The 26435-nt window shown below is 34.0% G+C and overlaps 4 protein-coding genes across 9 annotated transcripts; 1 reads left to right on the top strand and 3 right to left on the bottom strand.

Annotated features, from left to right (window-relative positions):
* Window positions 1-103: 103 nt before the first annotated feature.
* LOC136418674 (glycogen debranching enzyme) lies at window positions 104-14584 on the bottom strand. 4 transcript variants are annotated; one of them, XM_066404811.1, is made up of 22 exons: window positions 14320-14584; window positions 12234-12279; window positions 7204-8813; window positions 6944-7148; window positions 6683-6820; window positions 6438-6600; window positions 5443-6373; window positions 5117-5316; window positions 4590-5052; window positions 4333-4536; window positions 3986-4152; window positions 3782-3934; window positions 3551-3728; window positions 3315-3493; window positions 2993-3173; window positions 2705-2879; window positions 2510-2642; window positions 2069-2230; window positions 1764-2014; window positions 1527-1712; window positions 1249-1476; window positions 104-1177 (listed from the first exon to the last, which is right to left on the bottom strand). In XM_066404811.1, the coding sequence occupies exons 1-22, from the start codon at window positions 14385-14387 to the stop codon at window positions 1127-1129; spliced, it is 6072 nt and encodes a 2023-aa protein (XP_066260908.1). In that variant the 5' UTR covers window positions 14388-14584; the 3' UTR covers window positions 104-1126. The 4 variants fall into 4 exon arrangements, with proteins under 4 accessions (XP_066260908.1, XP_066260909.1, XP_066260907.1 ...); XM_066404812.1 differs by lacking the exon at window positions 14320-14584 and adding an exon at window positions 14140-14235; XM_066404810.1 differs by lacking the exon at window positions 14320-14584 and adding an exon at window positions 13390-13487.
* Window positions 9466-17648, top strand: Lkb1 (Lkb1 kinase). Of its 3 annotated transcripts, none has more exons than XM_066404835.1 (7): window positions 9466-10283; window positions 13767-13888; window positions 13938-14122; window positions 15789-15925; window positions 15981-16166; window positions 16222-16431; window positions 17085-17648. In XM_066404835.1, exons 1-7 carry the CDS (start codon window positions 9853-9855, stop codon window positions 17224-17226), a joined length of 1413 nt encoding a protein of 470 aa, XP_066260932.1. In that variant the 5' UTR covers window positions 9466-9852; the 3' UTR covers window positions 17227-17648. The 3 variants fall into 3 exon arrangements, with proteins under 3 accessions (XP_066260932.1, XP_066260933.1, XP_066260931.1); XM_066404836.1 differs by having other exon boundaries at window positions 16222-16463; window positions 17072-17204; XM_066404834.1 differs by having other exon boundaries at window positions 9468-10283; window positions 16222-16421; window positions 17072-17648.
* Window positions 17649-18049: 401 nt separating this feature from the next.
* On the bottom strand, window positions 18050-20451 carry LOC136418614 (cytoplasmic tRNA 2-thiolation protein 2-A-like). Its single transcript, XM_066404718.1, has 6 exons — window positions 20271-20451; window positions 19141-19409; window positions 18846-19083; window positions 18650-18785; window positions 18315-18593; window positions 18050-18261 (listed from the first exon to the last, which is right to left on the bottom strand). The coding sequence occupies exons 1-6, from the start codon at window positions 20348-20350 to the stop codon at window positions 18055-18057; spliced, it is 1209 nt and encodes a 402-aa protein (XP_066260815.1). The 5' UTR covers window positions 20351-20451; the 3' UTR covers window positions 18050-18054.
* Window positions 20452-20844: 393 nt separating this feature from the next.
* Window positions 20845-24634, bottom strand: LOC136418607 (uncharacterized). Its single transcript, XM_066404710.1, has 7 exons — window positions 24550-24634; window positions 24459-24492; window positions 24301-24413; window positions 24099-24195; window positions 23753-24035; window positions 23602-23686; window positions 20845-23461 (listed from the first exon to the last, which is right to left on the bottom strand). The coding sequence occupies exons 1-6, from the start codon at window positions 24632-24634 to the stop codon at window positions 23678-23680; spliced, it is 621 nt and encodes a 206-aa protein (XP_066260807.1). The 3' UTR covers window positions 20845-23461; window positions 23602-23677.
* Window positions 24635-26435: the final 1801 nt, after the last annotated feature.

Below are 26435 nucleotides of genomic sequence, written 5' to 3'. Positions count from 1 at the left end.
TGCTTAGATGAATACTCACATTTTTAAACACATTGGTTGGTTTTTGTCAAACTTTGAAGCAAAATTTTGTGGTATCTTTAATAATTCATTTAGCCGAAATATTTGGTTAAAACATTTTATTGTTAGTTTTCTAATTATAAACTTTCCAACTAAGTAATAATTAACATGGATAAAATTTATTTTAACATATGCTTAGTTGACGTTATATCTTTTGGATTCAATTGATAAACCTTAACTGTTAAAATCGCTGATTGCTATAATTCACAAAAATCAAACATAAATAAATAAGCTACATTTAGAACAATCAAAATCACAAGTAATTTAACATTTCCTAGGCCAAATAAATGATAAAATATGTAATTAAAACCAGAGCAAAAAAGGCCAAAATGTATGTTATAGAAATACGGGCTATTTTATTTTGCTCAGATTCGGATAAAGGTGTCTTGACTCGCTTTCTAGGTATAATTTCCAGAAGAAGAGGATCTAAAATAAGAACGTCTCCTTCACTAGCGTATCGAGCCCTGGAAATTCTCCTGTTATTTATATTGCGAGGCAAAGCCTCCTCTAAAACTGGGACAATTTCATCTAAATCTACAGTAGCACTACGTGTGGAGTAAGAATTAGTAAAAGTGTTCCGACAATAAGGCGAAGCGTATATTTTTTTACAATAATGAGTATTCAGCGGTATTGAGCGCAGCTTTAATTCAATTATCGATAGAGACATTGGAAAATCCATTAGAATACCTCGAGTAATCGGCCAAATTTGCTTGTAAACTGGCACATAATTAGACGAATTTATACTAATATCCGCTTGTATAAGCAAACATGTATCAGTCTGAACACAATCGTTAAACCTAACTTGGCTACCACCCATTGCATTGCCTGCGTGATCAAGATATGAGGCACTGTAACTAAAAAACTCATTTTTAAAAACCCTAGGTGTGTTAAAACTAATATTGCAGTTTTTTGCTGTTGTATTGACACTTTTTAATGACAAATTGGATTCGGTATAAATTTTTTGACGACGAAAGATTTTTGAAAGGAGTGGCGAAACCATCGTTCTACCGCTGTCTAAAATTTGAGAATAGAATTTTTGTTGTTTAAATTCGACTAAATGAGCGCTAAGTCAGTTTACGAAGATCTGCTTTGACTCGATTTGCTGCAAATCGTGGAGTACCTAAAAAAAATCATATAATATAGAAAGACTACTGAGATTGATATTTAGCAGGAAAGAGACCGATAACCTACCTCTAGAACACAAGACATACTCCAAGCCTGAGTTCTAGAACTGTCCCTACAGTATGATCCGTTGCTGTTGGTCAGTTCGGGTAACCCACGCCACGGAGATGTTTGCAATTCCGTAAAATGCGTGGCGAGAATCACTTTAGTCTTCGCTAGAGTTTCCTCTAACATTCCATTTCGAGCTGCAAAAACGAGCTTTGCCCTTAGGAAGTAGCCAATAGGCCAAACCCACTCCTAAACACCAACATTTTAAAATAATAATTAGCGAAACGTGAGAAACTTACAGGTCCTTGATGATAATTGAACCCTTGCGCTGTATGAAAATCATTTGAATCGTTGGCATTGTCATAATCCCCTCGGTAATTCCAATCTTCTGGATCTAAAGTTTTCATTCCAAGAGGCCCCAATAAATATTTTTCCGCTTGTTCCAAGGCAGCCCAAGCATGTTGAGGGTCAAATAATTCTGGAGCCTGAAAACCAGGATATATATTTGCCCTATCGAAGGCAATAGAATTACTTACAGCAACCATTGCAATAGGAAAATTGCTTCTAAGTTGATAATCGGTCCAATGCTGAGATGCCCCAAAGCAATCTTTATAAATATTTTTCTTGTTTATTAAATCAGGCCTGCTCTCCTCAGGAGAGAGCTTTGGTGACACGAAAAATTTTTTTTCGAAATTCTGCTGAATCTTGTCCGCCCATTCCTTAAAAGTCCATTTGGTGGTTGTCCCGTTTTTGTGCGTTCTCTCAACACCATCATAAGGATAAATACCTAGTTGACATGACTTTTAAAGTTGAGCAATAGTTTAATGCACAATTTTTTAACCTTCTTGGTTAAGTTTCCAAAGCCAAGTGATTACAGCTTTCGACAAACCAACCAATTCCACGGCTGATCCGTCACGGGGTGTGGCGGGTTTTCCTTTATTTCCGGCTTTGTCCGAGGAGCCCATTTTGTCCATCCAGGTTCCACAATTCCATTGATTGCCACCTTTAGATGAAAGGATAACAGTATAATTTTATTAAATTTGAAGAAAAACAAAATATATTGTGTAACTGATTAATGTAGATATTTAAATCATATATACGTTACAGCGTTTTTAAATATCGTGACCTACGCACTGATAGATTCATATTCTTCCCAATTGTACTAATGATAATATAATTTCTGAAGAATAATTTCATTTATATTATAGATAAAATGTCCGTTGTGGAAACGCAAGAAAATGCGAAGATTTTCAAAAATTCAAAATCAGTCATCGAATATTACCGAAAACAAATCCGGTTTCTGGATGAATACCAATTTGATTATTGAACCCTGCATCAGTCATTTGTTCATCGATCTGTCTGCCAGCGTTTCTTTCTCGGAATTTCAAACCTTGAAAATGGACCCTCAATGCCTCCTACGTGGATACAGAAAATGTCAATTAAAATCTAATTGATTTTGAGTTCAAATAATATTAACTTGAATGATATCTCGCAGAGGTTGATCTACAGCGCCTGGAGGTTGATTCGGAGAGTCATCAGTGGGGAAAATACGTGATATTACATCTGAGAGAATTTTTATACCTTGTGGAGCCTCTTCACAGTAGGACTTGATGCAATATAACCACCACCAAATGGCGTCTCGACAATTAAATCTGAAGAAAATGACAAAGTTATAATATGCAATATTTTTGGTTTAAGGTAAATTGTTATACACATAATCAATTAAAACAGTTGCAAAATTGACTCAAAAATTGCAATAAACAACCTGGGATTGCGTCCTCCATCGAGCAAATTAGGAATTAAACCGTGCCTCAGACAAGCTCCATAAGCTAAGATGTGTTGACGAGTTTCTTCGAATCGTCCAGTTAAGATTAAGAGTCCTCTTAAGGCTATAAACGTGTCACGGCCCCAGTTTCTCATATAACCAACAGAAAAATGAGGAAGTCCTAAAATAATAAGCTTCATGTAACAAAGAAGGGATAATGCCAGACGGAAACGGGATATACGAAGTTAATTTTCAGCAATCTCCTAAATACATATTTCTGAAGATAGAAATAACTTAGTAAACGTTTTTAAATTAGCCTTACCTGCTGATAAGCTAATACAAGCCTGTATAACCTCTCCATTGCTGTTTCTTTTTGTGGGTGGTTTGGGCGGAGCTAAGTTTGGCGATAACGCGGGCAAATCGCCTGATCTCACATAACCACCAAATTGCAAAGATCCCAATGACAAACTCCGTACAAAAGTCGAACCGTGCTTTACCATGCTAACACATTTTAAGAATACCAGTGTTTACAGTTCCTAGAGAGAAAAATGGACTTACTCTGACATTAAACTGTAACCTTGGTCTAATAATTTAATATAAATTCTGGTAATAATAATATCAAAGTAGCAGGGAATTAAGTATCTAGGAATTTGTTGTAAATATTTAGTGTTTTCTTCAAGCCACTGGCCTAACTCCTTAGTCCCTTCATCGACTTTCAGTCGCTTCCAGATATATTCTAAAACAGATGTGCATTACCAGGATTAAATATTTTTATCAAAAAATATTTACCAATCATCCAGTTGCCATCTCTTAAATTGGCACAAAACGGATGCCCCAAATCATTGTTAGGTCTTATGTTAGCCAAAAGAGAAATGAAACCTTGGAAACCACAGTACACCAAAGATCCGAAATTAGGAATGTTATATACGTCAAACCCGTTGCCTAAAATACTGAATATTTAGATTTAATTTTGACTGAGCACTAAAAACTTACCCTCATCCCTTTCTTCTTGATCGCACCGATATAACGCTCGATTTAAGTCTGATAACGTCAAGTTTTCTATAATTCGAGACAATTCCGTGTCCTTTTTCAACGAAAGACTAGTTATTAGGTTTCGAATTTTCGATACAGATTCCTTAATATCTTCAGGCAATGAGACCCTAAGCAAATAAAGTGCGTACAGTTGCTATAGGATAAACTAAGCAAAAACTGAAATGGAATCAATTTTTATAACTGGATTGAACCTCTGATAATAAACTCACTTTCAGCAGTCTAAATATAAGAAAATACCTTGTATATAACCTCTTCATTGTGATCATTATCTCATATTCTATACTCACTTGATTACTGCAATTGAACCTGGCTTGAAATTTTTAAAGTTTAACTGGATAACATTAAGGGTACCAGAGTTAACTTCCTCAAAAACATCAGATTGAGTTACTTTAATATGCTCCTTAATTTTCACCTCATAATCCGATAAACCATTTATCCACTGAGAATCTTTGATGAAGTTTTCAAATTTGGTAAATTGGGAACCGCCGGACCTAAAATGTACCATTAATTTAACAATAAAAATTAGCATCATATGCACACTTACAGGGTATCAACATGATGCAATGAACCCTCCAAGACAATCTCATCTAAGACGCCTTCAACCCTCAAAGGTTTGATACTTCGTTGGTGTTTATCGGCATGCTCATCAGGGTGGTTAAACGCAGTAAAAGCCACTAAAACATAGCTGCTATGAGTGTCCGGATTGTGACGAGTAACTGCAACGATGTCTGAATCCATTTGGTCGACATAAACTTGATTATATCCTTCAATTCCCAATTTAAAGTGCAAATTATTCAGGGCTCTTTTAGCAGCGATTATTCCAAATTTATTATTCACGTATCTGATATTGCCCACCACAAGGCTTTCATTTTCGCACCATTCAGTGTATTGTCTAGTTTCATCTACTACGTGAATATGGTGAGGAACCAACTCATCATAGCCTCTGTTTGACCCACTTGCACAGCAGGCCATATTGACAAGGGCGGAGCTTGGCAGCAAATCAAAGACTTAATAACAAAATAGTAATTGTAGGTAACAAAGCCATATTTTTTATTAACACAACAATTTTACCTGATCTCTTCTCGACTGGGCTTGGATTATCATGGGTTAAATCTAAGAACAAAGCGTGAGCTACCATGGGGACTAATGGTCTAATATTAGGTTGATAGAATGATCCTACAGGGACACCTCCATAACGGTACACCAGACGACCTTCTTCGTGAGAGTCCCAAGCCGACATAGCTTCGCGGATGAGGGATGTAATTCCTAGCCTAAACAAATTTGTTTATTATGACACAATTTTAATATACAGAGTGATTGCAATGCAATACATTTTTAAGAATACTTTTATTAAAGAGTGCCGCCAAAAATTAAATGTGTAAACGACTTCTACTTACCTATTGACAAATAAGTTATCAGTTAAATCTGAGTTCGTAAACAACTCCGCCACGACATATAAATCAGGTCGAATTTTTCTGGCACAATCCAGTAAGTACTCTGCAACAGGAATAGGAGTAGAGTGGCAATTATCCAGGCGTACTCCGTCAAATATTTTAACAGTTTGCTCAACGTATCGCCGCATATGATCCCATAAATATGGACTGTCTTCAGGTTTATTGCCAAAACGCAGCTTTACGCTATCACCCCAAGCGATTAGCTCCCTTCTTATGTAGGTTTTAGTGGCTACATCGGCAAAATTCTTCAATGGATCTGAATTCATTACCCAACCATTGTGAGCCATGAGAAATTTTCCATTCTCACTGTACATGATATCTTCATATTCTGTTAATGTTTTCGGTGAGCCATAGTCGGTAAAGTAACGGTAGACTAAGGGATGGCTGATTGTTATATCCCTGAATTTAGGACCATCAGGCTGCACCCTGAAGTATCTTATGCCAGCAATAACATTCTCTACAGCAGTATTCAAGTCATCAGTAACTTCTTTGATTAGAGATTCATTAAGAGAGTCCAATTTGCTTTTCAATTCTTCAGAGCATTTTTTTACTCGCGATTCCTCGTCAAATGAATCAAGCCTGTATGTGTTGTATTTTTTTAAAGCCAAGGCTAAATCTATGCTACTTCCTAATCTTCGATATTGTGGGTCGTGAATAATTTCTAGCTCTGGTATAGGGGTTTTTTCATTATTGCTAGTAGGGGGAGTTTTCCTTGCTAATGTTAAAAATTCTTCCAGATACTTTTTAACATCTACAGTGAATAATTCATGTAATTTTAAGGAATCCAGAATGTTGAGTTTAAAATGGTATCGAATGGCATTTAAATGTTCTTCATTACAAACTTCAGGCGGAATACCTTTATCCTCGTAATATCCTGCAACAACAAAAGTATGTAACCTAGATAATAAGTACTTTAAAATTATGAAAAAGTTTAATACCTTTCTTAACATCAAGAGAAAACTGATGAAAACCTGCATCTAGCAGATATGCAGGACGCAAATAGGGACAATTTACACAATTGTAAGTGGCCTCAGGGTGCTCTTTTATCCATTCGCTCTCATTGGCAGTATGATTTAAAACGATGTCACATACGGAAAGCATCTGGTTTTATTCATGAAATTAAATGAACATGTTAATAAATTAACGTAATAAGAATTTTTTATATTGCGTGGAATTTAGATACCTTCCATTCTTTCCTCATTTTGAAGGTCAATTTTTCGATGTCTTCAAAAGTTGGCTTACGTCCGTTTGCCTCGTTGAAGAGCGGATTTAATTTAAGTTGCTCACTAAGGCTATAACAAGAGCGTGAACTGCCCAATTCCTATAAAAAGAAATTAGATGTTGAATACACATAGCAGTAATATGTACCTTAAATAAGAAACTAGGGAAAACGGAAATCAAAACCAATAATTACTAATGATATTTTAAATCAACCTGAACTTACTTGAATTGGTGTGAAATGAATTACATTATACCCCGACTCCTTTCCAACCTTAAGTTTGCTTTCCCATGTAGAAAAAGGCCCCAAATGTTTTGATAGCACAGTTTGGCACTGAACACAATCTAAAGGCAACACCTCATTGTCTGTTCCATATTTCATTACAGGATCTACAAGAAAATAGCCAGAACCTTGCCTTTCTTCAATACTCCTAAAACAAGTTAAAAACACAAAACTCATTAAATTTACGTGTATTGAAAACTTACTCATTTTCATAAATAAAATAATAGTGGAAACTTCCAGCAATCTTTGCGATAATTTCAGCATATGAAGCAGTATCATCTGCATTTTTGCATCCTTCATCTTGGCACCAGTTCAACAACTGGTAAGTATTTCTATCAAATTCAGTCAAGACATTGTTAACTTCTCTGGGATAGTTGCAATATAGTTTTATCTTCCTCCCAAGCAATGTAGGCCCAAGTCTGAATTGTAAAATGAACTTTTTCTCAATGCGGTATATTGTAGATTCCTGATGTTCTCTGTTGTTAAGTGTGAGAACCCTAACTTGAGGTCTACACGACATGTCTAACTGCTCCTGAGTGGGCTGTACAGGGGAATAAGTAGTTTCAATATCTTCAATTATATAAAGTTGTTCAACTATTTTGTCTTCTAAGCTTTGAATCTCTTCCTCTGCTGAGTTGTTCAGCTCTCTACTTAAAGCCTCAAGAAATAAATTTTCTTTTACTGGAATTCTCTCAGTCTCAGAATTAGTAAGCAATACTTCTTCAACTATATTGTTGCTATCATTCTCTGAAGCTACAGTTACAATTTCTTCAATCACAAAGGGTTTTTCTACAATTAGATCATCCAAATCTTGAATTTTATCTTCAATATCTTCTTCAGTCAATACTTTTTGAGATATAACATTTTTGTCATCCCGTGTTGTTGTTTCTAAATCTTTAATTAACTTAGGAAGCACAGGCAGAGCTTCAATTTGTTCTCCTTGCTTATCACTGACACAAACTTTGACGCTTTCTTCTTCAGAAAGTTCTAGCTCATCAGGGGCACTATTTGTAGTATCAACTTCTTTATCTGAATATTCTGATGATTCGTCTGACCATTGGTGCAAGCACTCAATGGAATTGCTAATGACAGTCTCAAGATTTGACCCTTTGTCTGTGAATCTAAATCTAATGCTGTCTGTTTCTGTAGGATTCTCAAGACTCTTATTGGTTACTACACTTGCATATGACACTTGAGAGGACACTTTTTTGCTCTCTTTAATCTCAAGCTTTGGGAAATTTGACTTATCAATAACCTTGCAATGGTCAGCAATTGGGGTGGGAACTATATGTTGTTTCTTTGAAATGCTTTGGGTAATAGCAGTGTTCAATGTTTCTTCTGACTTTTGTTCTTCAAATATTACCTTTCCTTGTTGACTGATGGATTTTTTGACTGGTTTGCTTGCAGTAGATGTTGGCTTGGAGGGTTTAGGCTCTTTGTCTGTTGTTTTTTGAAAACGTTTTACAAACACAAAATCACTATTATTATATGCTTCTCCAGTAGCTTTCTGATCTATGTCTCCTCTCTTTGGCTTCTTTTTTCTTTTTGATTTTGAAGTGGCAGGTTTTTCTGTCGATGAACTGGATGGACTGTCACTGACTTCTTCATTTAAAGTTTCCTCAATAATAGCCTCAATCGGTGTTGACAACTTTGTGCTGAACTTTGGCTCTTCACCCACCCTACAAGGTTTTTTCCTGCTTTCAGTTTTCTTCTGCTGGATATTTGATGTTGTAGCTTTGTTCTTAGTAGTGGTTGATTCTGTCTGAGGGGGTTCCTTTGCAGCAGGTGCCTCTTCCCCCCTCGAGCCTGTTACCTATAAAAGAACAATCATTTATGGCCGCTGAACAATACAACAATGGACTTACATGCTCGAAAAATTTACAAACAACTAATAGACACTGAATACTCCTTAAAACAAGTTTCTCCACAAAGGTCAGAAATAGAACACTGTAATACCAGACAATGGCTAGGAACAGGAAAACAAATACTTTTGTTAACAAATAGAACATGTTTAACAAATCAGAGTCTAAAAGTTCATGTTTTCACTCAAAATTGTGGTATAGATTATAAAACTTAAATTCTACTGCTATAGGAAAATCATAAACAGAATAATCTGAGTTCAACATTTTACAACTAAATAACAAACCGGCTTATCTTCAATCAACAATTTACCACTAAAAAACTCAACTTACCGGCTACACAAAAGCGGTCAATATTGAATTTTCAATAAAGTATCTTTAATTTTTGAGAGGGCTTTTACTGCATTCAAAAAATAAATATTTTTCAAGGTGACATTGAGCGGGCACAGACGGACAACCTATCAGTTATATCAGTTGAAACCAGAACGATCGGATTCTGTCCTTGTTACGCGTATTTAGAAAAAGGGAAAAAGAATTATGTTTTGAGCACGAAAATTAATGAACCGATACAGACGTAAAGCTGAGCTCAGATTCGTCTAGTTGCACTGCTATTTACCAGTGATAAAAACTATTTTTACTGCTGCAGCGTTGGCTGCAGTTGTAATTAATGGATTTTATCAAAATTTATTAATATTAACATTTCATCTCAAGAGTAATTATATCGAAATTTGTTCTTGAGGCAACAAAAAAATTACATAGTGTTCTATAAGAAATCTGTAATCTAAGATTCAGGGCGAATTAACCTTTTAAAGTTATATAATTTTACCAGTGCTGCCAATTACTTTAGCTGAGCCGCCACTAAACAGCTGTTCAGTGTTGATGGTAGAAACTGAAGACAACAAAAATAAATTTGTGGCCCAAAATGTGAATTTTCTGGCTCCATAATTAGGTTAAACGGAAATATATGTGTAAAACGAACTTAGGGACTCAACAATGAGTGAAAACATGTGCAACACCAACAGCAGTGTGGAAAGCGCCGCACCGGCTAGCCCCGAAATCGCTAATAGAATTTTCAGTGTGGAAAGTGACGATGAATTAAAGCCCATAAACGCGGTGGAAAATGCGGAAATTTGGCTTACAGATGGTCAAGGTGTGGACAATTTGGACGGATTGGACGACGACTTTGAGACATTCAATATAGCCAACTTTTTCCACCGAGTAGATAGTGATCAAATCATATATCAAACGAAGAAGAAACACTTAAAATTAATTGGCAAATATGTGATGGGGGACCTGCTGGGAGAAGGATCTTATGGGAAAGTTAAGGAAATGTTAGATTCAGAGACCCTTTGCAGGCGTGCTGTTAAAATTTTCAAGGAACGGAAGCTGCGAAGGATACCTAATGGAGAGCAAAATGTCCAAAAGTATGTTAAATTTCATATTGTTTTATCATTTGCTCTGTAGATCCATGTTTAATTTAGGAACAGATATTAATCCAATATTTTTCTGATTTCACCAAGAAAATTGATTATTGGCCTTTCAATTGGCCTGCATTTACAGGAAAGAACAAGGGTGTAAATCTAGGCTAGATAAAATCAGAAGGTTAACTTATATTTGGCCTTTAGTCAATATATGCTTTTCATCTTTCAATAATTCAGTCAATTTTTTGAAATATCTCAGTAGTTGTTCAAAATATCTTGAAATATCTCTAAACATCTTGGAAATACATTCAAATATGTTCATTACTACTTAAAAATGTTTTGAAAACATCTCAAAGTAATGTGATATAGTTTAAGCACACCAAAATACCTCTTCAATTCACCCCTCGGCTAACCCTATTAGATTGGACTAGAGTATGGCTACATCAATCACTCTTATGCATAATTCAATGAGTCCTTAAATCATAACAATAGTCTTAACTCATCTATAACTAATTAATCAGTACAAACTATATGTTTCAAGAAATGTTGGAATTAATTTGAAAGTAATCAAACTTTTGGTGCTGTGTATTTGTTATACCTCACATACGACCAAACATTTTCAATATTTGCTTAGTAATTATTAATTCTTATATGTTAGAACCTGTATGGGATATGCTGAATTGTGGCTCACCACAGGTATAGTGATTTTTGTACATTTTACTGTGTATTGCTACCTAATTCCAATTTCTTATATCTGTTTTGAGAACTTACAATACTGTCTTGTAAATATGTCATTTTTACAGCCATATACTAAATATTGGATATATGTCCCATTAATAACTCCTCAATTCGGGGGCCTGACCAATACATAATATAGAGGTGTACCGCAGGTGGCTGTCGCCTTTAAACGCTGTTTCTTGGAAACACGTGGAACAATTGCCTTAAAAAAAGCTCAACATAATCACCTCCTTGCGTTTCATGACCCTACACAAACGGATTTATCTTTTATTTTCTAAAATGCAGGGTTACAACAGGAGATATTTTTTGTGATTTTGAAGATACAGTAAATAAAGGTCCCAAAATATACTTTTTCTAGAATTTCAATTGAGGTATCCTAGATCAATTTAAGATCCATATCGCTCCATTAAACCAAAAATCAGTACCTAAAAATGCCTAAATTTTTCTAAGAATTTTCAGAGAGGGGAGGTACACACCTCTTGCCAGTTTTGAAATTTTAAACGACGCTATTGACGGAAAACGTGGTACAGTTGTCACAAGCTATTGCTGTTCTTCTATAACATGATAGTGTTGACACTTAATTCAATAACAATATGATTTCATATATTTATTCAAGTATTCGTTCAAGTTTCTTAGATTGTAGAGACGATAAAAATTACATGCCAATAATCTAGCTCAGTTTTGAAAAACAAGCCCATTTGGCCTGGCTTGCTTAAATTGGAAAATATTGCTTGGACATGGTTAGATGTATCTAAATATGTTAGATATGACTGAAGACACTTTGTTTAAACTGCAAAACTTCTTTCCTTACCCGGATCTGTAGTTTTTCTGAATAAATTAATTGAAAGTGACTAAACTATCTGCTTATTTTAAACTATTAAAATCATCCTTATTCGATATTTTAAAAAATGCCAAAAATAGTAATTTTGCCGAATAATCTTTTCAATTTCAAGGAAATTCAAAATCAAAGAAAATTAGTAGCATGTAGCAACTTAATAAATAAAAATATATTAGAGAAAATGTTAAGTATTTTTTAAAGATTGAAGGGTGTTACGTATTCGAATACAAATCTATTTCTTGTGTGGCACTTAGAATTCGTTTTAAGGACCTTCTTACAGGAGAGTTTAATCATCTCTTTATTACTCCCTTATTACTTCTACTCCTTAACTAATATTCTGTGAATTCAATTAAAGATAATTTACAAAAAATACTTACGTTACTCAGGAGCCATGACATTAGTGACGACATTTTGCCTCGCAACCTGAAAGAACCACATTAAAAATTACTCATCTCTGACAAGAGGTACTTATACAGAGTGATTCATTAACAATGGGACAGCGAAAGCTGGAGATGCTTTACGTCAAAAGGTGACAATAGGAGAAAATATGCCTTATCCGAAAACTGATAGTTTTAGATATACAGGGTGTTGAAAGTTAAAATTTAAATTCATTTTATTGCCATTATTCTGAAAATATGTAGGTTAGATACTTGAAAATTTGTGTGGTAAACGGTATCTGGATAGGCCATGTCATAAATCCTTGGGGTTGTATAGAAGGCTTAAATAATGCTAGTACTTCAGATAAAAAATCCCTAGCGGCTTTCGTTGTCAAGTTATTCGCTCTTAAAATAAGAAGTTAAAACTCGTAATTAAAAGTGTTTTTTCTGGAACTTTCAAACAATTACCATGGTAACAATGAAAGTTGACCAGGTTAAATTACTCATTTATTTTGATATATAAACATACCTTTTTTTACAATGAATTGCTATTTTATTTTATTTTAAATTGTTGGCATGTATGGTACGTGTTGATAATAAAATGCGATTTCTCAAAAACGGTACAAGATATCGATTAAAGCAAGGTATACCTTTTTTGTATGAAAATTATGAAAAAATCAAGCTAAGAAAAAAGTACTGATATCGTTAACTCACTAAAAAAATTAATAAGTTTAAATGGGAAATGATTTTCCCTGTATAAGGAAGACATACGAGACATCTGTGTACATATGAAAATAAGCATGACTATAAGGTATTTAAACTGCCCAACTTTCATTATTACCATGAAAATTGTTTGAAAGTTACAGCAAAAGTACTTTTTAGCCTTTTACTGTGAGACCGAATAACTTGGTAACGAAGGCCGCATTTTTATATGATGTACTAGTATTATTTTAACTTTCTCCAAAACCCCTAAAATTTATGACATGACCTTTCCGGGCACCCAGTACAGTGTGATGTATAAATGAAGGTTAGCGGCGGAAGGTCTCGTAGACTGTGCGTCAGTACTTAAAAGTTAATATAATTGAAGTCTTCAAAATAATTTTTTAACCAATGGTATCAATCATCTTATATCACAGAGTAACCCGGTTGTGCTTACTTTTCCCCTTTGCCGGAACACACATAATATAAAAATACTTGAACTATAAGAAGAACTACACACAACAACAAAATTAAAATCATTTTTATGAATGCTAACAAATGGAAGGTTAAGACCCAACTAACATTGAGTTTAGAAACACGGTTTCTATTTTTATTTTATTGTACAATATTGGATTATAGAGATAGCAAATGTGATAAAAGCAATTTTATTCGTCGTGTTTGGAACCTCGCATATCGAGGCTATGTAACTGCACTATTGTTCACGCAGAGATAATTCGTTTGTTGGCTTCTTTTCGCTTCAGTTAATGAATATTTTTATCTTGAAAGATTGATTTAGCATACTTAATCAACATAACTTTTAATTTCTTTTTGCAGGGAAATTAGTCTACTAAGAAAATTACGCCATAAGAATGTGATTCGTCTCATAGATGAGCTGAGAGTACCGGAAAAGCAAAAGCTGTATCTAGTGTTAGAATTTTGTGTCGGATCTTTGCAAGGTAAATATTTTAAATCTACTGAAAACATATTTTTAAAGAATTTTTTTAGTAATACTTGAATCAGCTCCCGGAAAAAAATTACCGGCGATACAAGCTCATGGTTACTTCAGTCAGCTGCTTGATGGTTTAGAGTATTTGCATGGAGCTAGAGTGGTTCACAAAGATATTAAACCTGGAAACCTCCTCTTAACGCTAGAGGAAGAATTGAAAATTTCTGACTTTGGAGTTGCGGAGGTAAATTATCTTATTACATTTTTTCCTAATTTTAAAGATCACTAAATCACCGGGACTGTTCATTCACAATATCACAAACACAACATATTCGACCACGATATTCACAAGCCAAAATTTATTAAAATATTCGGACCTTTCTTCTGCACACGCCTGGTGTTTTTTCGATTAGGGGAAAAAAACACAGATAAACACATTACCTTTTGGAGCAGAATATCAGCAAAATGAATCCTCCGAAAGCAGTTACGGGAACAACCGACTCGTTCATTTGTACTTGATTATTTCCACCACCGGCCTGCAACTCTTTACTATTATCTACCAAAGGTCACGGTTCGATTTTTCACTTCTTTCTATCAGATTGGCAATTGTTAGAAGCAGAGTTCATCATTCGGTGATGGCTCTTTCATGTCTACTGAATCTGGTTATCTGTCACGGCTCTCTCAATACTGATATTCCGCATTCCTTGTCACTGCTGAGTTTTTTGAGTTCAAATTGATTCCAAAGATTTCGCCCTAAAGTTTAGTAGTCACATCGATTAGTGAGGTTTGGTGGGATAGTTAAAAAGATTTCATTATAAAATCGCTGGTTGTTAGAGACCTCCTCACTTCTTCTAGCATCAAAAACGTATAAAATTAGGTGAAAGAAATAGTAATAGATGGGAAATACGCAATAAAAGCACTCATTATGTGCATGTCCGAGGCATGACAGCTGTTTTCATTTCGTTGTAATAAATAATATTAATATTAAACGTTACGACTTAATGTCTCCACGATAAGGTGGTTTGTTTATATTTAGTAATGTTCGATATATATGTGCCAGAAATTCGGGTTAATTTTAGAATGCCCTGGGAACTGCCCGATATCGCAATAATAATTATTACTAAAGTGCACATTACCTTTTTTTTTTATTCATTATAGGTATCATCTATTAATCAATTTATATTCATAACGTTAAATTTTGTGGTTGTCGGCAATTAATTTCCCTTTAATTTGAGAATCAAACATTCTCCCTACAATGTTATGTTAAGTTTACGTTTCAAAAAGTATTGTGATATACAGGGCGTCTCAGAATGAGGGGGTCAACGATTAACCATATATTCCTTGGTCAAAAATATATCAATTCATGGTATATTTTATTATTTTTATATATAGTTATAAACGAAATTGTCTCCTTCTGGAGATACAGCCTGTCAAAGTCTCACTTTTTTTAAAATTTTTGCAGATAGGTCGAAAACGGCTATGTGGACTGCAACGAAATTTAGTGTATAATCTTTCTGCTTTTCGGGGCACATTCGACGGAGGTTATTATTTTACAACCATCAGAGGTAGTGGTCAATTGCAAGAAGGTTGAATGTTAAATACGCCAAAACTTTTTTGTTCGCTCATGAAGAGGGTTGGTTTTTTAAAATTAAATTCCCGGCCTGTTACGCAACTTTTTTTTATCTCTTATTGAATTTTGATTTGGAGCCTCAATTAGACGAAAAAAATGTAATTTATTACTTCGATTTCTGAAAAACAAACTACAATGCATGTGATGCCATTGTTGTGTAATTGACAAGAACACCGTTACCAGGTCAGCTCATTGTTGACAATGCTAGTGATATAATAAAGATTTATGTTTAGGGTTTGTACAATTATGACATTCTGTATAGAGAATTTCTTTATTTCAGGCTTTTGACCTGTTCGCTAAAGACGACACCTGTTACATCGGTCAAGGTTCTCCGGCCTTTCAGCCTCCCGAAATTGCCAATGGAGCTGATAGTTTCCCTGGTTTTAAAGTTGACATTTGGAGTTCGGGAGTTACCTTGTGAGATTTCAAAAGCCGAAAAATATATTCGTCAATAAAATCTCTTATTTTTCAGATACAACATTATGACTGGCAAATACCCATTTGAGGGTGACAACATTTATAGATTATTCGAAAACATTGGCAAAGGAGATTTTACAATACCTAATGAAATAGAAGATCCCCTTCGAGATCTTCTGTTAGGAATGTTGAGAAAAGATCCAGATGAGCGTTTTAGTCTGAGGCAAATTAGACAACATCCGTAAATCCACCCGAAACTCTTTAAAAATTATTTTCTAACAAGAAAAAACATTTAGGTGGCTGAGCCGTAAACCACCGCCTAGCGATTACACAGTTGCAATTCCTCCATTGAAAAATGACGAATGGCACAACATGACAGTATTACCGTACCTGATAGACCACTACTACGAAGACGACAATAGCGCTGCCTACGACGAGGATGGAAACTTGGCATCGACGGATGAGCCGCAGTACATAACCGAACGGGAGCTCAACGGTAATACAATGTTACCAGTTATTAAGTCATGGCTTGGTAAATGTAAGTGAATGTGTGGTGTGACTGATTTTGATTAATTCTGATGATCTTTAGAGTTTCGGCATGTTATCGTTTAAACCATAGAAGAGAATTTGAAAGATTAGGATTCGAAGTTTAATAGTGATATCTTGCAGAGAAAAAACATTTGATGTGTGCCGGATATTTTATTTCGTTTTTTAGTTTCCTAGTTTTATTTGAAGAAATAGTTTCAAAAACAATTATAATCTTTCCCTAAATTCGTCCGCACTTATTTACATGCCGTATATCGTAGTATCGTTCATTCTGTTATTATTGGCGAAGGTAAAATTGAAAAATATGCGAACAGATATAATTTTACTTGTGCGTTTCAGTCAGATTTGTGGTAATTTACTTAACAGGCACTTATTATACAACCCTGAAGTTTACTAGGTTTTAGTATTAAACATTTAGTTGATATGTGGTGTTTAGTCATATGAATTATATCTCTCAAATCATCGCCATGCGGCCTGATGAGAATCGGCTGTTAGGCAGAAAAGGAATGTCAGGGTCTAGAGACAGAATGAACATTTGTCGTATTATGAGGTATCAAGGTGTTAATAAGCGAAATAATTAAAGACTGTTTTTATTTTCAGAGGCCGCCGAGAGGAAAAAACGCGAGTCGGAACATTCAAATGGCAATGCCCACTCAAATCAGAGCAGTACTAGCAGTACCAAACGCAGCGGACGTAAAAAACGTCCAATTACTTGCATGACAGTTAGGAATCTTTCCATATGCAAGCAGTCGTGACAAATCAAATTTCCTTGATGTATCGTAGGAGCGAAAAATTCTTTATCCTGCTCCGATTGTGTAGTGTTTTAAACTTAATCCACATGTGATATTGTTAATAATTAGTTATTTACTTATCTCGAGATCATTTTTATTGTACCATTTAGTTCAACGGATCTTCATTTTTGACAAAAAAAATGAGAAAACTTTCCCGAAAAACAATGCATGTTATGCGATTTCTAGTATCATTGTTAAGCTTTCCTGCAAATTTTATTGTTGTCGTGATAGAATCTATTTTTGTTGAAACGCGTAATTTTAAAACTGTATATGTTTGTAATTAGAGAGGAGATATTTAGTGATTGGGCTCTTTTTGTAAATTATAATGGTCGAATGCTGAAAGGGTGCCATATGTAAAATAATTTTGAACATACATATTTCACTGATTCGCAGTTATTTTATTTTTTGATGGTTTTATCTCTTAGTCACAGAAAATTTCGACATTTTTAAAAACTTGTCGGAAGTTACCGGAATATTCTTCAAGAATCAGCAACGTCATATCAAGAACTGATACAGTTGATAGATTAGGAAAACACTATATTTGAGAAGAACGCCTGTTTATCTATCTGTAGTAGGGTTCGTACCACAGATGGTGACAAAAAGGTTTTCCTAGATAGATGTTAAATATCTCAAAAATTCTGGTATAACCTGTTTTAAAAGAACGAAATCAAAAACAATTACTCCGAAAATTAATATCTCTACTTACCGATACTGAACTAATCTGTTTTGCTTACAAGAGAAACACGTTTGGTTAAATGGGCAAAAAGTTGTGCAAAGTCAACAAAACCACGTCTACAATAAACAACCATATAATTTTGAACAAGAAAAGCAATATTCATCACTCTTTTCATCGCCATAATTATTATCAAACTTTTCTTTAACCTTAACATATCTTTCTTCACTGCTAATCTTGTGGTCCGGTAATTCATTAGAGACAATCTTGGAAAAACTGATAGATTCCTCAGAAGTAAGTTCTTCTGTCTTCCTTAAGACAACACCCTTAAGACACTTAAATGAATTACACATTGAAAATATCTCAACTTCCATTTTACCTGGCAAAGCTTGCATTTTCCAGACACTTTAGTTTTATCAAGAGCCAGTTTATCACCAGTCCTTACCACTGTGGCGACGGTCGCTGGATAATCCCGCTGTAATCCAGTAATGAACTGTTTCATCAATGTTTGAATTGAAGAATATGGGTTCACTACAGGTTGTTTTATAGAAACTGGTGCCAACCCATGTAAAATATTATAGAAGGCTATTTCTTTCATGTCAAATGTTCTTAGTGGCCTCAATATTTTTACGTCTTTATCTCTAGAGTCACAAAATCCCTTAAAAGGGCGTTAGAGGTCAAATTTAACATATTTCAAATATTAACTTAACATACAGTATCATCTGGTACTTGCGAGCCTCTGCCTAGAGACATGTTTGTTAACAAACTAGAAGCTATCTCAACTGACAATTCTGGAGTAAATATAAATTTACATTGCAATTTCTTTGCAACGGCTATCAACACGTCTCGCCTGCAAATATCTTCTTATATTGCCAGATTCTACAATTCCAAATAAGCAATAATATATCACCTAAAAATATTAAGGGCTTCATGTTTATTACTATTAGTTATTTGTTTTGCAAATATTTTGTCAACTGTTTCCCAATCATCTTCCGATATTGTTAGGTTCCTATCAGAAATCACCATTTCTTCATTTAATAGGGAGCATGCAAATGAAATAAGATGAGGCTTAAATTTCATAGTCAAAATGTCATTAACCACCTTATCTATCATATCTTGTCTTTCTTTTACAGTTAAATGATATTGATCTAAAATACAAAGACAAACAGCATGTGCAGGTTATCAAAGATTCCTCATAAACAAACCTTCAAGGAAAACAATGACTGGTTCAATCCGGAGTCTCTTTGGGGAATCCAGATCCAGGCCATTTCTTAAAAGGTGGAGAAGTGCACTTGAAGGCTGCCCTACCTCATATGAAATAAGAACTCGGTCATTTGGGCGAATTAGTTTGGATTTTCCAAGCAAAGCTTTAAATTTATGGTTTGATCCCATTAGGAAGCAATCCTTGCAGTAGGCATCTTCATAGCGAAGAAGTATTACTGGTTTCTGGTCTTTGCATTTATTACATTTGTCGCTGTAAATTGTAGAAAGTCTCAAATGGTTGGTGAAATAATGATTGAAAATAATTCATTTCAACTTGACTGATTGTGTGATTATTCTAATAATTTGTGTGATGATTATTAGAATCATCACACAATCACAGATTAGAAGACTGTGAAGATAAAATTTCAAAACAATATTTACATTTTCTGGAAATACTATGAATTTATACTTTTTTTATGGTGATTTTGGCGATATTAGAATTTGTCAAAATTCAAACTTTGTTTTGCATTGTTCAAACATGACTTTCCTCACTTATTAGGTAAGTAACTTTCACCTCCTATTTAAAAATATAAAAAATCCAATGTGGCCACCCCTTAAGAAAATGTGAATTGATGAAACGTTAAAAAAAAAATTGAGGGGCTTTGTATACCTAATACCTAACAAATATTATGAAAGTTACAGTTATTCCTGTTTGAAATTACTGATTGTTGCATTTTCTGAGAATTTTATATACTGCTACCTTGCTCAGGTATCTCAGCAGCAAGAGAATGGATGGACAGAGTTAGTAAATACAGTTCAAGCAAAAAAAAATGCTGACGAAAAATCTTATTCTCTCTTAGATCTATGCAATTTAGTAACTTCACAGGATAACTATTTTACAATTAATGTAATTATGAGGAGTAGATTGCCAATGAACTTTTGAATGCCAAAACGTCTGGAATATTAGAAATAACCTCCGGGATTTGCTCCTTGTCTAGTTAAGTTATCCAATTTATAAATTATTACTTGAACTAATAAAAACAGTTATTCAGGAACTTTATGAGCCAAAAATACTGTACTGAAGATTTCTTACGAGGGCGAATTTGTATTTCATTTTACCCCATCAACTTACAATTGAACAGGACCTCGTTTTAACATAAATTTTGGAGATTCTTTACTTTCAGTTTCAAAGTCATCTCCCACGGAACACATTCTTTTCTGCCCTATTGATTTAAATTAACACAACAAATTTTCAAAAATACTTTTCTGGCAAAAAGCTGAACCTAACCTCAATCTATTTCACATAAATTTAACCATTATGGTCGAGTTGAATAAAAGTAGCTTAGATTAACAAACATCAGGAGGAATGTGGGAAATAATGTTTGACCGGAATGGAGGTTGCATATGGCGGATTGGACGTTTCCGGTGAACAGTGGCGTAGGTTCAGCATTTATGAAGAGAATATTCAGTCCAATATTTATAAATACATAGTTATCACCTAGATACATGCACAATAAATTTGCAATACATTTTTTAACGAAGTAGTAATTTAACATTTACATAATTACAAAAAAATAACAAAACAAAATTTAACCAAAACCTACCTGTACATTGCATAAACTGGTATTTAGAAATACTCGTAATATACAAAAATAATTTTTTATTGCCCCTTAAATTAAATTAATTTAATTTACAAATCTCTTATTTTGTCGTTGTGTATGATATATTTTTATAAATCAAATTTATTCTAGTTGTAAAAGATTAATTACAAATCAATTTCAACAATAAAATTTTATGATTCTCAAGGGAAAACTATTATGTATGTAATAACATACATTCACTGGCACGAAAAACGGAGCACTTACATTTTTTTAAATAAAGATTAAATTTCAAAGCTTTGCGATGCTTTTCTTATGTAAAAAGTTAAATAAGAACAAAATAATATGTGTTCTAACAATTTAAATATTAATTTAAAAATACATATACAAACTTTGTCACTAGAAAAGAACACAATTAGAAAAACCGTAAATAAAAACTAATGTTAAAATAGCGATAACTTAAACATTTTCTTTCAAAAGGAGTTTTAATAGTGTGTTGCCCCCACGACTTCTAATTAATGTATTAAGTCTCCTTGGCATGCCTAAAATCAAATCCCTGATGTTCTCTTGTGGAATAAGATTCCATTCTTCTAAAAGAGCATCTTGAAGCTGACTTAAAGTTAAGGGAGTAGGAACGCGACTGCGTATTCGTTGTCCAAGCATTTCCCAAACATATTCAATTGGGTTCATATCAGAGCTTAATACTGGCCACTCCATAACGGGAATGTTGACCTCGTTTAAATACTGCTAAGTTATTCTTGCAGTATGAGGTCTAGCATTATCCTGCATTAGCATGTACTGATCGCCAAGAAAATCGGCATATGGGACGACAAAATCTTGCAGAATTTCCTCAATGTACCTAACAGCCGCGAGGGATCCCATTGGAACGATATAGAGTTCAGTATGCGCCTCAAGAGAAATTTCAGCTCAGACCATAACTGAACCTCCTTGATATTAAAGCTTTGAAATTTAATCTTCATTTAAAAAAATGCAAGTGCTCCATTTTTCGCACCGGTGAATATTTTTAAATAAATTCTTATTTAGAAAACATCTAAATATTTTAATGCATATAAATTCTTTATTAATTTTTCGTTCAATATTATATTGTCCCTTAAGGAATTTCTTACTGAACGCAAATTGATATCACATAATCGCTTGGGTAACTTACACCACCTTTTCACTTATAGTAAATCAAGAAATAAAAAAAAATCTTTATCGTCGCACAGTTGAAATATGCAGTGTTTACACTGCAATTTTTTGTCTAGTTTAAAAGTTACAAAACCTACAATATACAGGTTGTTAATAAAGCATTTGTAATAAATTTAACAGGTGATTCTTTGATTGATTTTTAAGGAAAAAATTCATATAAACATGGGTCCGCAAATGCTTTGTTTTTGTGTCACACTTAAAAAAAAGGTTTTTCGTAATATCTTAAATATCCTTTACCCAATTTTGTTGTTATTTGACAGTGCTATTTATATTGTTAAGGGGCTAATTTAACCCTAACTTGATTAAATTAAATAAGTCTAGTTTTTCAGTTTGAAAAATGTATATGTGGTTTTCTGAACTTGTTCCAAAGATACAAATTCTCATTTTCTGGCAAAATATTTAATTTTTAGAAAAATTCAAAATTGGTATGGTATTGGTATTTTCATTTAAATCTATAAATCTCTTTTTTTTCCAAATCAATTACTAACAAACTTTATCATGTGTGATTAACCTGGAAATAAAAAATATGTATTATTGTGAAGCTGAAAATCCACTTTAATATTGTTTTTTAAAAAATGACAGTTTGATAATTTGCACATATTAAAGTTAGTAATATAACCATCAAATATTACTAATTTTAACACCTATATCTGTTCATAGCATTAGTACATTCTTCTTCAGAAAAGCTTTATACCAGCATTAAAAAAAATCCTTTAGGTATTTTTATGCTTCATTAATACACACAAGCATAAGAACTAAAGCTTCTGTGGTTAAGTCAATGATGGTACTCTCTAATGAATTTCTCCAATCTACATATTCAAAATACTTTTCAGCACTAAATTGTAAATACTTTCTAATAGACGCTTCATCAAAAACTAATGAACATATGATAGATTCTTTTCCCCTATATGATTTATTTTAGATTGTAAAAGTGACAAGGCTTTAGATGTAAACTCAGGTTAAGCATTCACTGATGAATACCACTTGCTAAGAGTTTTGGGATTCGGTAAATAATTTTGGAATTTTTGTCATATGGTATAGTTGTAAGTTTTAAGCAAGATATGAAGAGTAGTAGTGAAAGCTTTCATCAAAGATTCAAAACTTTTCTTATTGATTTTTAGAAAAACCTTTTAATAATGTCTTTATTTGTCCCAACATTGTTCTAACAGGATTACTTCTTGTTCTTCTAAGAAAATGTTGTTCTTTAATTCTCTTAATATGGATTTCAAAGAATGAATTTGTTTTTTTTTTGGTGCATAGGTTTTCATGTAAGTTTTTGTAACTCTTTAAAATATCTCTTCTTTGAAGTTCAGTAATTTCTCTTTTCAAACCATTTTTATGAGGTGTATCTTCTAGTGACTTATCAAGATGAGGCTTGGAAGTTCTTGGAGAAAGAGGCAATAAAGAGGGGACGTCCTGGACCATAAAAGAGCTCTGCTTTTCAGAAACAGATATTGCTTGGTGAAAATCTCCTTTCTGCATGGGGTTCTTTATGAACTGGATTAAACGACTTTATCTAAAACAATTATATGTCACAGTCATTAATGTATTTTGTTAGGCTTTACTGCTTTCTTTTACTTTTCATTGTTATGGAAAAGTTCATAAAGTAATTTTAATTGGTTTTTAAATCACAATACAAAAAAAGTAGTTACTCACATATTTTAATGAATCAACTTCTATTGTCGGTAAGGTCTGATTGCTGACAACTTTGGGGCTGGGCTCATTGGGCAAATCATTTCCTCTGCAAAAAGTAATCTTTTAATTATGTCATCTAATCATACATCAATGTTGTAGTCGAGTCTCTTACCTGGAGTGCTTCATACAAAAATCCTCCCGGAACATACTCGTACACCAGACAATATGTGTTAGTGTCGCACGAATATCCTAGTAAGGTCACCAAATTTTCGTGCTTGTATTTATAGAGCACCTCTACTTCATTTTTAAATTGTTTAACAATATGATCACTGTCTACAGGATCTAGAGATATCTTCTTAACAGCAACTGGTTTGTCGAACAACCCTACCGCCAAAAACACAGATCCGAAGGCAACTGCTCCCAGAAACTTTCCTCCTTTATCAGAAAAGAAATCACTCGTTCATGCCTACTCGGCGAGTGGAGAGTTTAAGGATAAAATAGGCACAGGTAATAGATACTTAGAGGACGCATTGAAAAAAGGTGGCCGAGGTATTGTCAAAGGAATGTCTCCACTTGAATAAGTTGAATTTTGGGTTCTGAGGGACGTAATAGAGTCTGGAATTATGTCCGATTTAGGTGGAGTATAATCAGCGACAAAGTCAGGAATTATTTCGGAATGTGGTTAGAATTGGCTGGATGACAAGTTATGATTAAGGGCACCGACCATTGGTATCAGTTCGCGGACTGAATCAGTATTGATAGTTTTTGAATTGGTATTGGAAGATTCAACTGTATAAGCATCATTTTTAAATTCAGTATTCGACAGCAACTCGCTAAAATCGGGAATAAATTCACTTCGTTCTTCGATTTCTTATGACGATTGGTTCTTAGCTGGAATATCATATCTTAGATCTACAAAATTATCATCAAAAGAAATACTACTTCATGTCAAGTTAATTTTAAAGGTACTTTTATTTCCTTTACTCATGAAAATTGAGCATTCAGGTAAAATCACATCTGTTGAACCTCCAATACAGTCAGAAAATTTAATCATATCAGAAACTTCATTAGAAAACTGAGATTTAAGTCTATGAATGATACTGAAGATGGTTCTGGTAATGACCTTGCTTCACTTACTACAATCTCAGGAATAAACTGCAATCCAATCAAAACAATCTGTCAGGGACGCGTTTCTCTAATAATATACAGGGTGATTCCCACCTAAAGAGTCAAACTTCAAGCACAAATATTTCTAGAATTTTGAATTCAATTCAAAAATACAATAATAAAGAGGCTGTTTTATTTGAAATACGGAGATATCTACTTCCAGAAGTGCTGCTTGAATTTTTAAAATAGTTTAGGAGTGTAGCTCTCATAAACTTCCACATCATGCTCAATTTTCATATTTATCACCTTTGCACATCTTCCACAGATTCATGCTTTTTCCAGGCAATCTCTCTATATAGCTAAGTAGTAAATATGCTCTAAAACATATCAATTTGCCTCTATAATCATGTGTCTAAACATCTACATTCACCAAGCAATCATCCTGTATAATACAGAAAGAACTTACTGGCACAAGATTTTTGTTCTCCAAAGGCTTTTTCCTGATTTTCTCAATTGCTTCCCTTGGATATTTGATTTCATCTAAGCGTTGTTTAATTTCAATGTCATTTTGAAGTTTCTCATTTGCCAAGCTTAATGAAACAGGCACCGCTGACCCTGCTTCGCCTAAAATAAAAGAAGTGAGCTTACATGTGTAAGCAACTTTGGCATCATAAATTGTTACCATTAAGTTGGATCACCCATGTTTTCAACTCCCAACCATTAACACGTGGGAGACCCAAGTAAATGTTACAGTACTCCAGTTATACCATGGTTAAACCTTAACAATTTTTTCTGCGGAAATTATAAGGATTTTCCAAAAAATGTTCTTACAAAATCGACTTAGTTTTTCATGACACAATTTGTAAAAGAAAAATGAAATTTTTTCAACTTACTTCTAGGGTTATATAAAGTTGTGAGATGTTCAACAGAAAATTCATATTAGTGATCAACCAATGGCCTCTCAATCTACCAGATATAATTCTTCACTAGAAATTAGGCATCTACCACCCAGCATAACTGCCGAATTAGCTAAAATGTTGGATGAAGGTTCATAAATAACATCCCCATGAGACAACCACTCGTACAGTTGTAACATTACTGTTGTAAATGTTCACAAATACAGAATTGTATTTGTGAATTATTATATATATATAATATAATATTTTGAATTACCCTGTATAATATGTAAATATTAAAAGATATATTATATAAGGTGTACAACTTTGCTTCCGCCGTTTTTTTTCCGAATTTCGCGATTTTATTGTAAAAAACTAATTATACCTTTAGGATCCAAAGTATTGTCCATCGCTGGCCACTACTTTCTCCCATCTTTCGGGCAGCATACGAATCCCGTGTTGAAAAAATTGGACATCTTTTGAAGCGATCCACGATTCTATCCAATTTCTTACTTCTTCATAAGACCGGAAGTGTTGGTCAGCTAGCCCATGTGCCATGGATCGAAACAAGTGATAATCAGAAGGAGCTAGGTCAGGAGAATATGGCGGGTGGGGTAGGACTTCCCATTTCAATGTTTCCAAGTATTTCTTGACCACTTGCGCAACATGGGGTCGAGCATTATCGTGCTGCAAAATCACTTTATCATGTCTCTCGTTGTATTGCAGCCGTTTCTTTTTCAATGCTCGGCTCAAACGCATTAATTGGGTTCGATAAAGAGCACCTGTGATTGTTTCAGTTGGTTGTAACAGCTCATAATATATTACGCCGAGTTGATCCCACCAAATACAGAG

The sequence above is a fragment of the Euwallacea similis genome, chromosome 36 (assembly GCF_039881205.1).
Source record: "Euwallacea similis isolate ESF13 chromosome 36, ESF131.1, whole genome shotgun sequence".
Taxonomy (NCBI): Eukaryota; Metazoa; Arthropoda; class Insecta; order Coleoptera; family Curculionidae; genus Euwallacea; species Euwallacea similis.
The sequence above is the reverse complement of the archived record's forward strand: the minus strand, read 5'-3'. Positions and strand labels throughout refer to the sequence as shown.

Coding starts and splice junctions, on each gene's coding strand:
- LOC136418674 (XM_066404809.1), bottom strand. CDS start 9,009: ATGTTCTATTTGTTAACAAAAGTATTTGTTTTCCTGTTCCTAGCCATT. Junction 6,821..6,943: donor TTCATTTCACACCAATTCAA/GTAAGTTCAGGT, acceptor TTCTTTTTATAG/GAATTGGGCAGTTCACGCTC. Junction 2,015..2,068: donor TTGGAAACTTAACCAAGAAG/GTTAAAAAATTG, acceptor CATGTCAACTAG/GTATTTATCCTTATGATGGT.
- LOC136418607 (XM_066404710.1), bottom strand. CDS start 24,634: ATGATTAAATTTTCTGACTGTATTGGAGGTTCAACAGATGTGATTTTA. Junction 24,493..24,549: donor CATGAGTAAAGGAAATAAAA/GTACCTTTAAAA, acceptor ATAATTTTGTAG/ATCTAAGATATGATATTCCA. Junction 24,036..24,098: donor TTTTTCAATGCGTCCTCTAA/GTATCTATTACC, acceptor GGCATGAACGAG/TGATTTCTTTTCTGATAAAG.
- Lkb1 (XM_066404834.1), top strand. CDS start 9,853: ATGAGTGAAAACATGTGCAACACCAACAGCAGTGTGGAAAGCGCCGCA. Junction 14,123..15,788: donor CTGACTTTGGAGTTGCGGAG/GTAAATTATCTT, acceptor TCTTTATTTCAG/GCTTTTGACCTGTTCGCTAA. Junction 16,167..16,221: donor AGGCAAATTAGACAACATCC/GTAAATCCACCC, acceptor AAAAACATTTAG/GTGGCTGAGCCGTAAACCAC.
- LOC136418614 (XM_066404718.1), bottom strand. CDS start 20,350: ATGTGTTCCGTGGGAGATGACTTTGAAACTGAAAGTAAAGAATCTCCA. Junction 19,084..19,140: donor AGTCATTGTTTTCCTTGAAG/GTTTGTTTATGA, acceptor TTTGTATTTTAG/ATCAATATCATTTAACTGTA. Junction 18,262..18,314: donor GAAAATGCAAGCTTTGCCAG/GTAAAATGGAAG, acceptor AAGTGTCTTAAG/GGTGTTGTCTTAAGGAAGAC.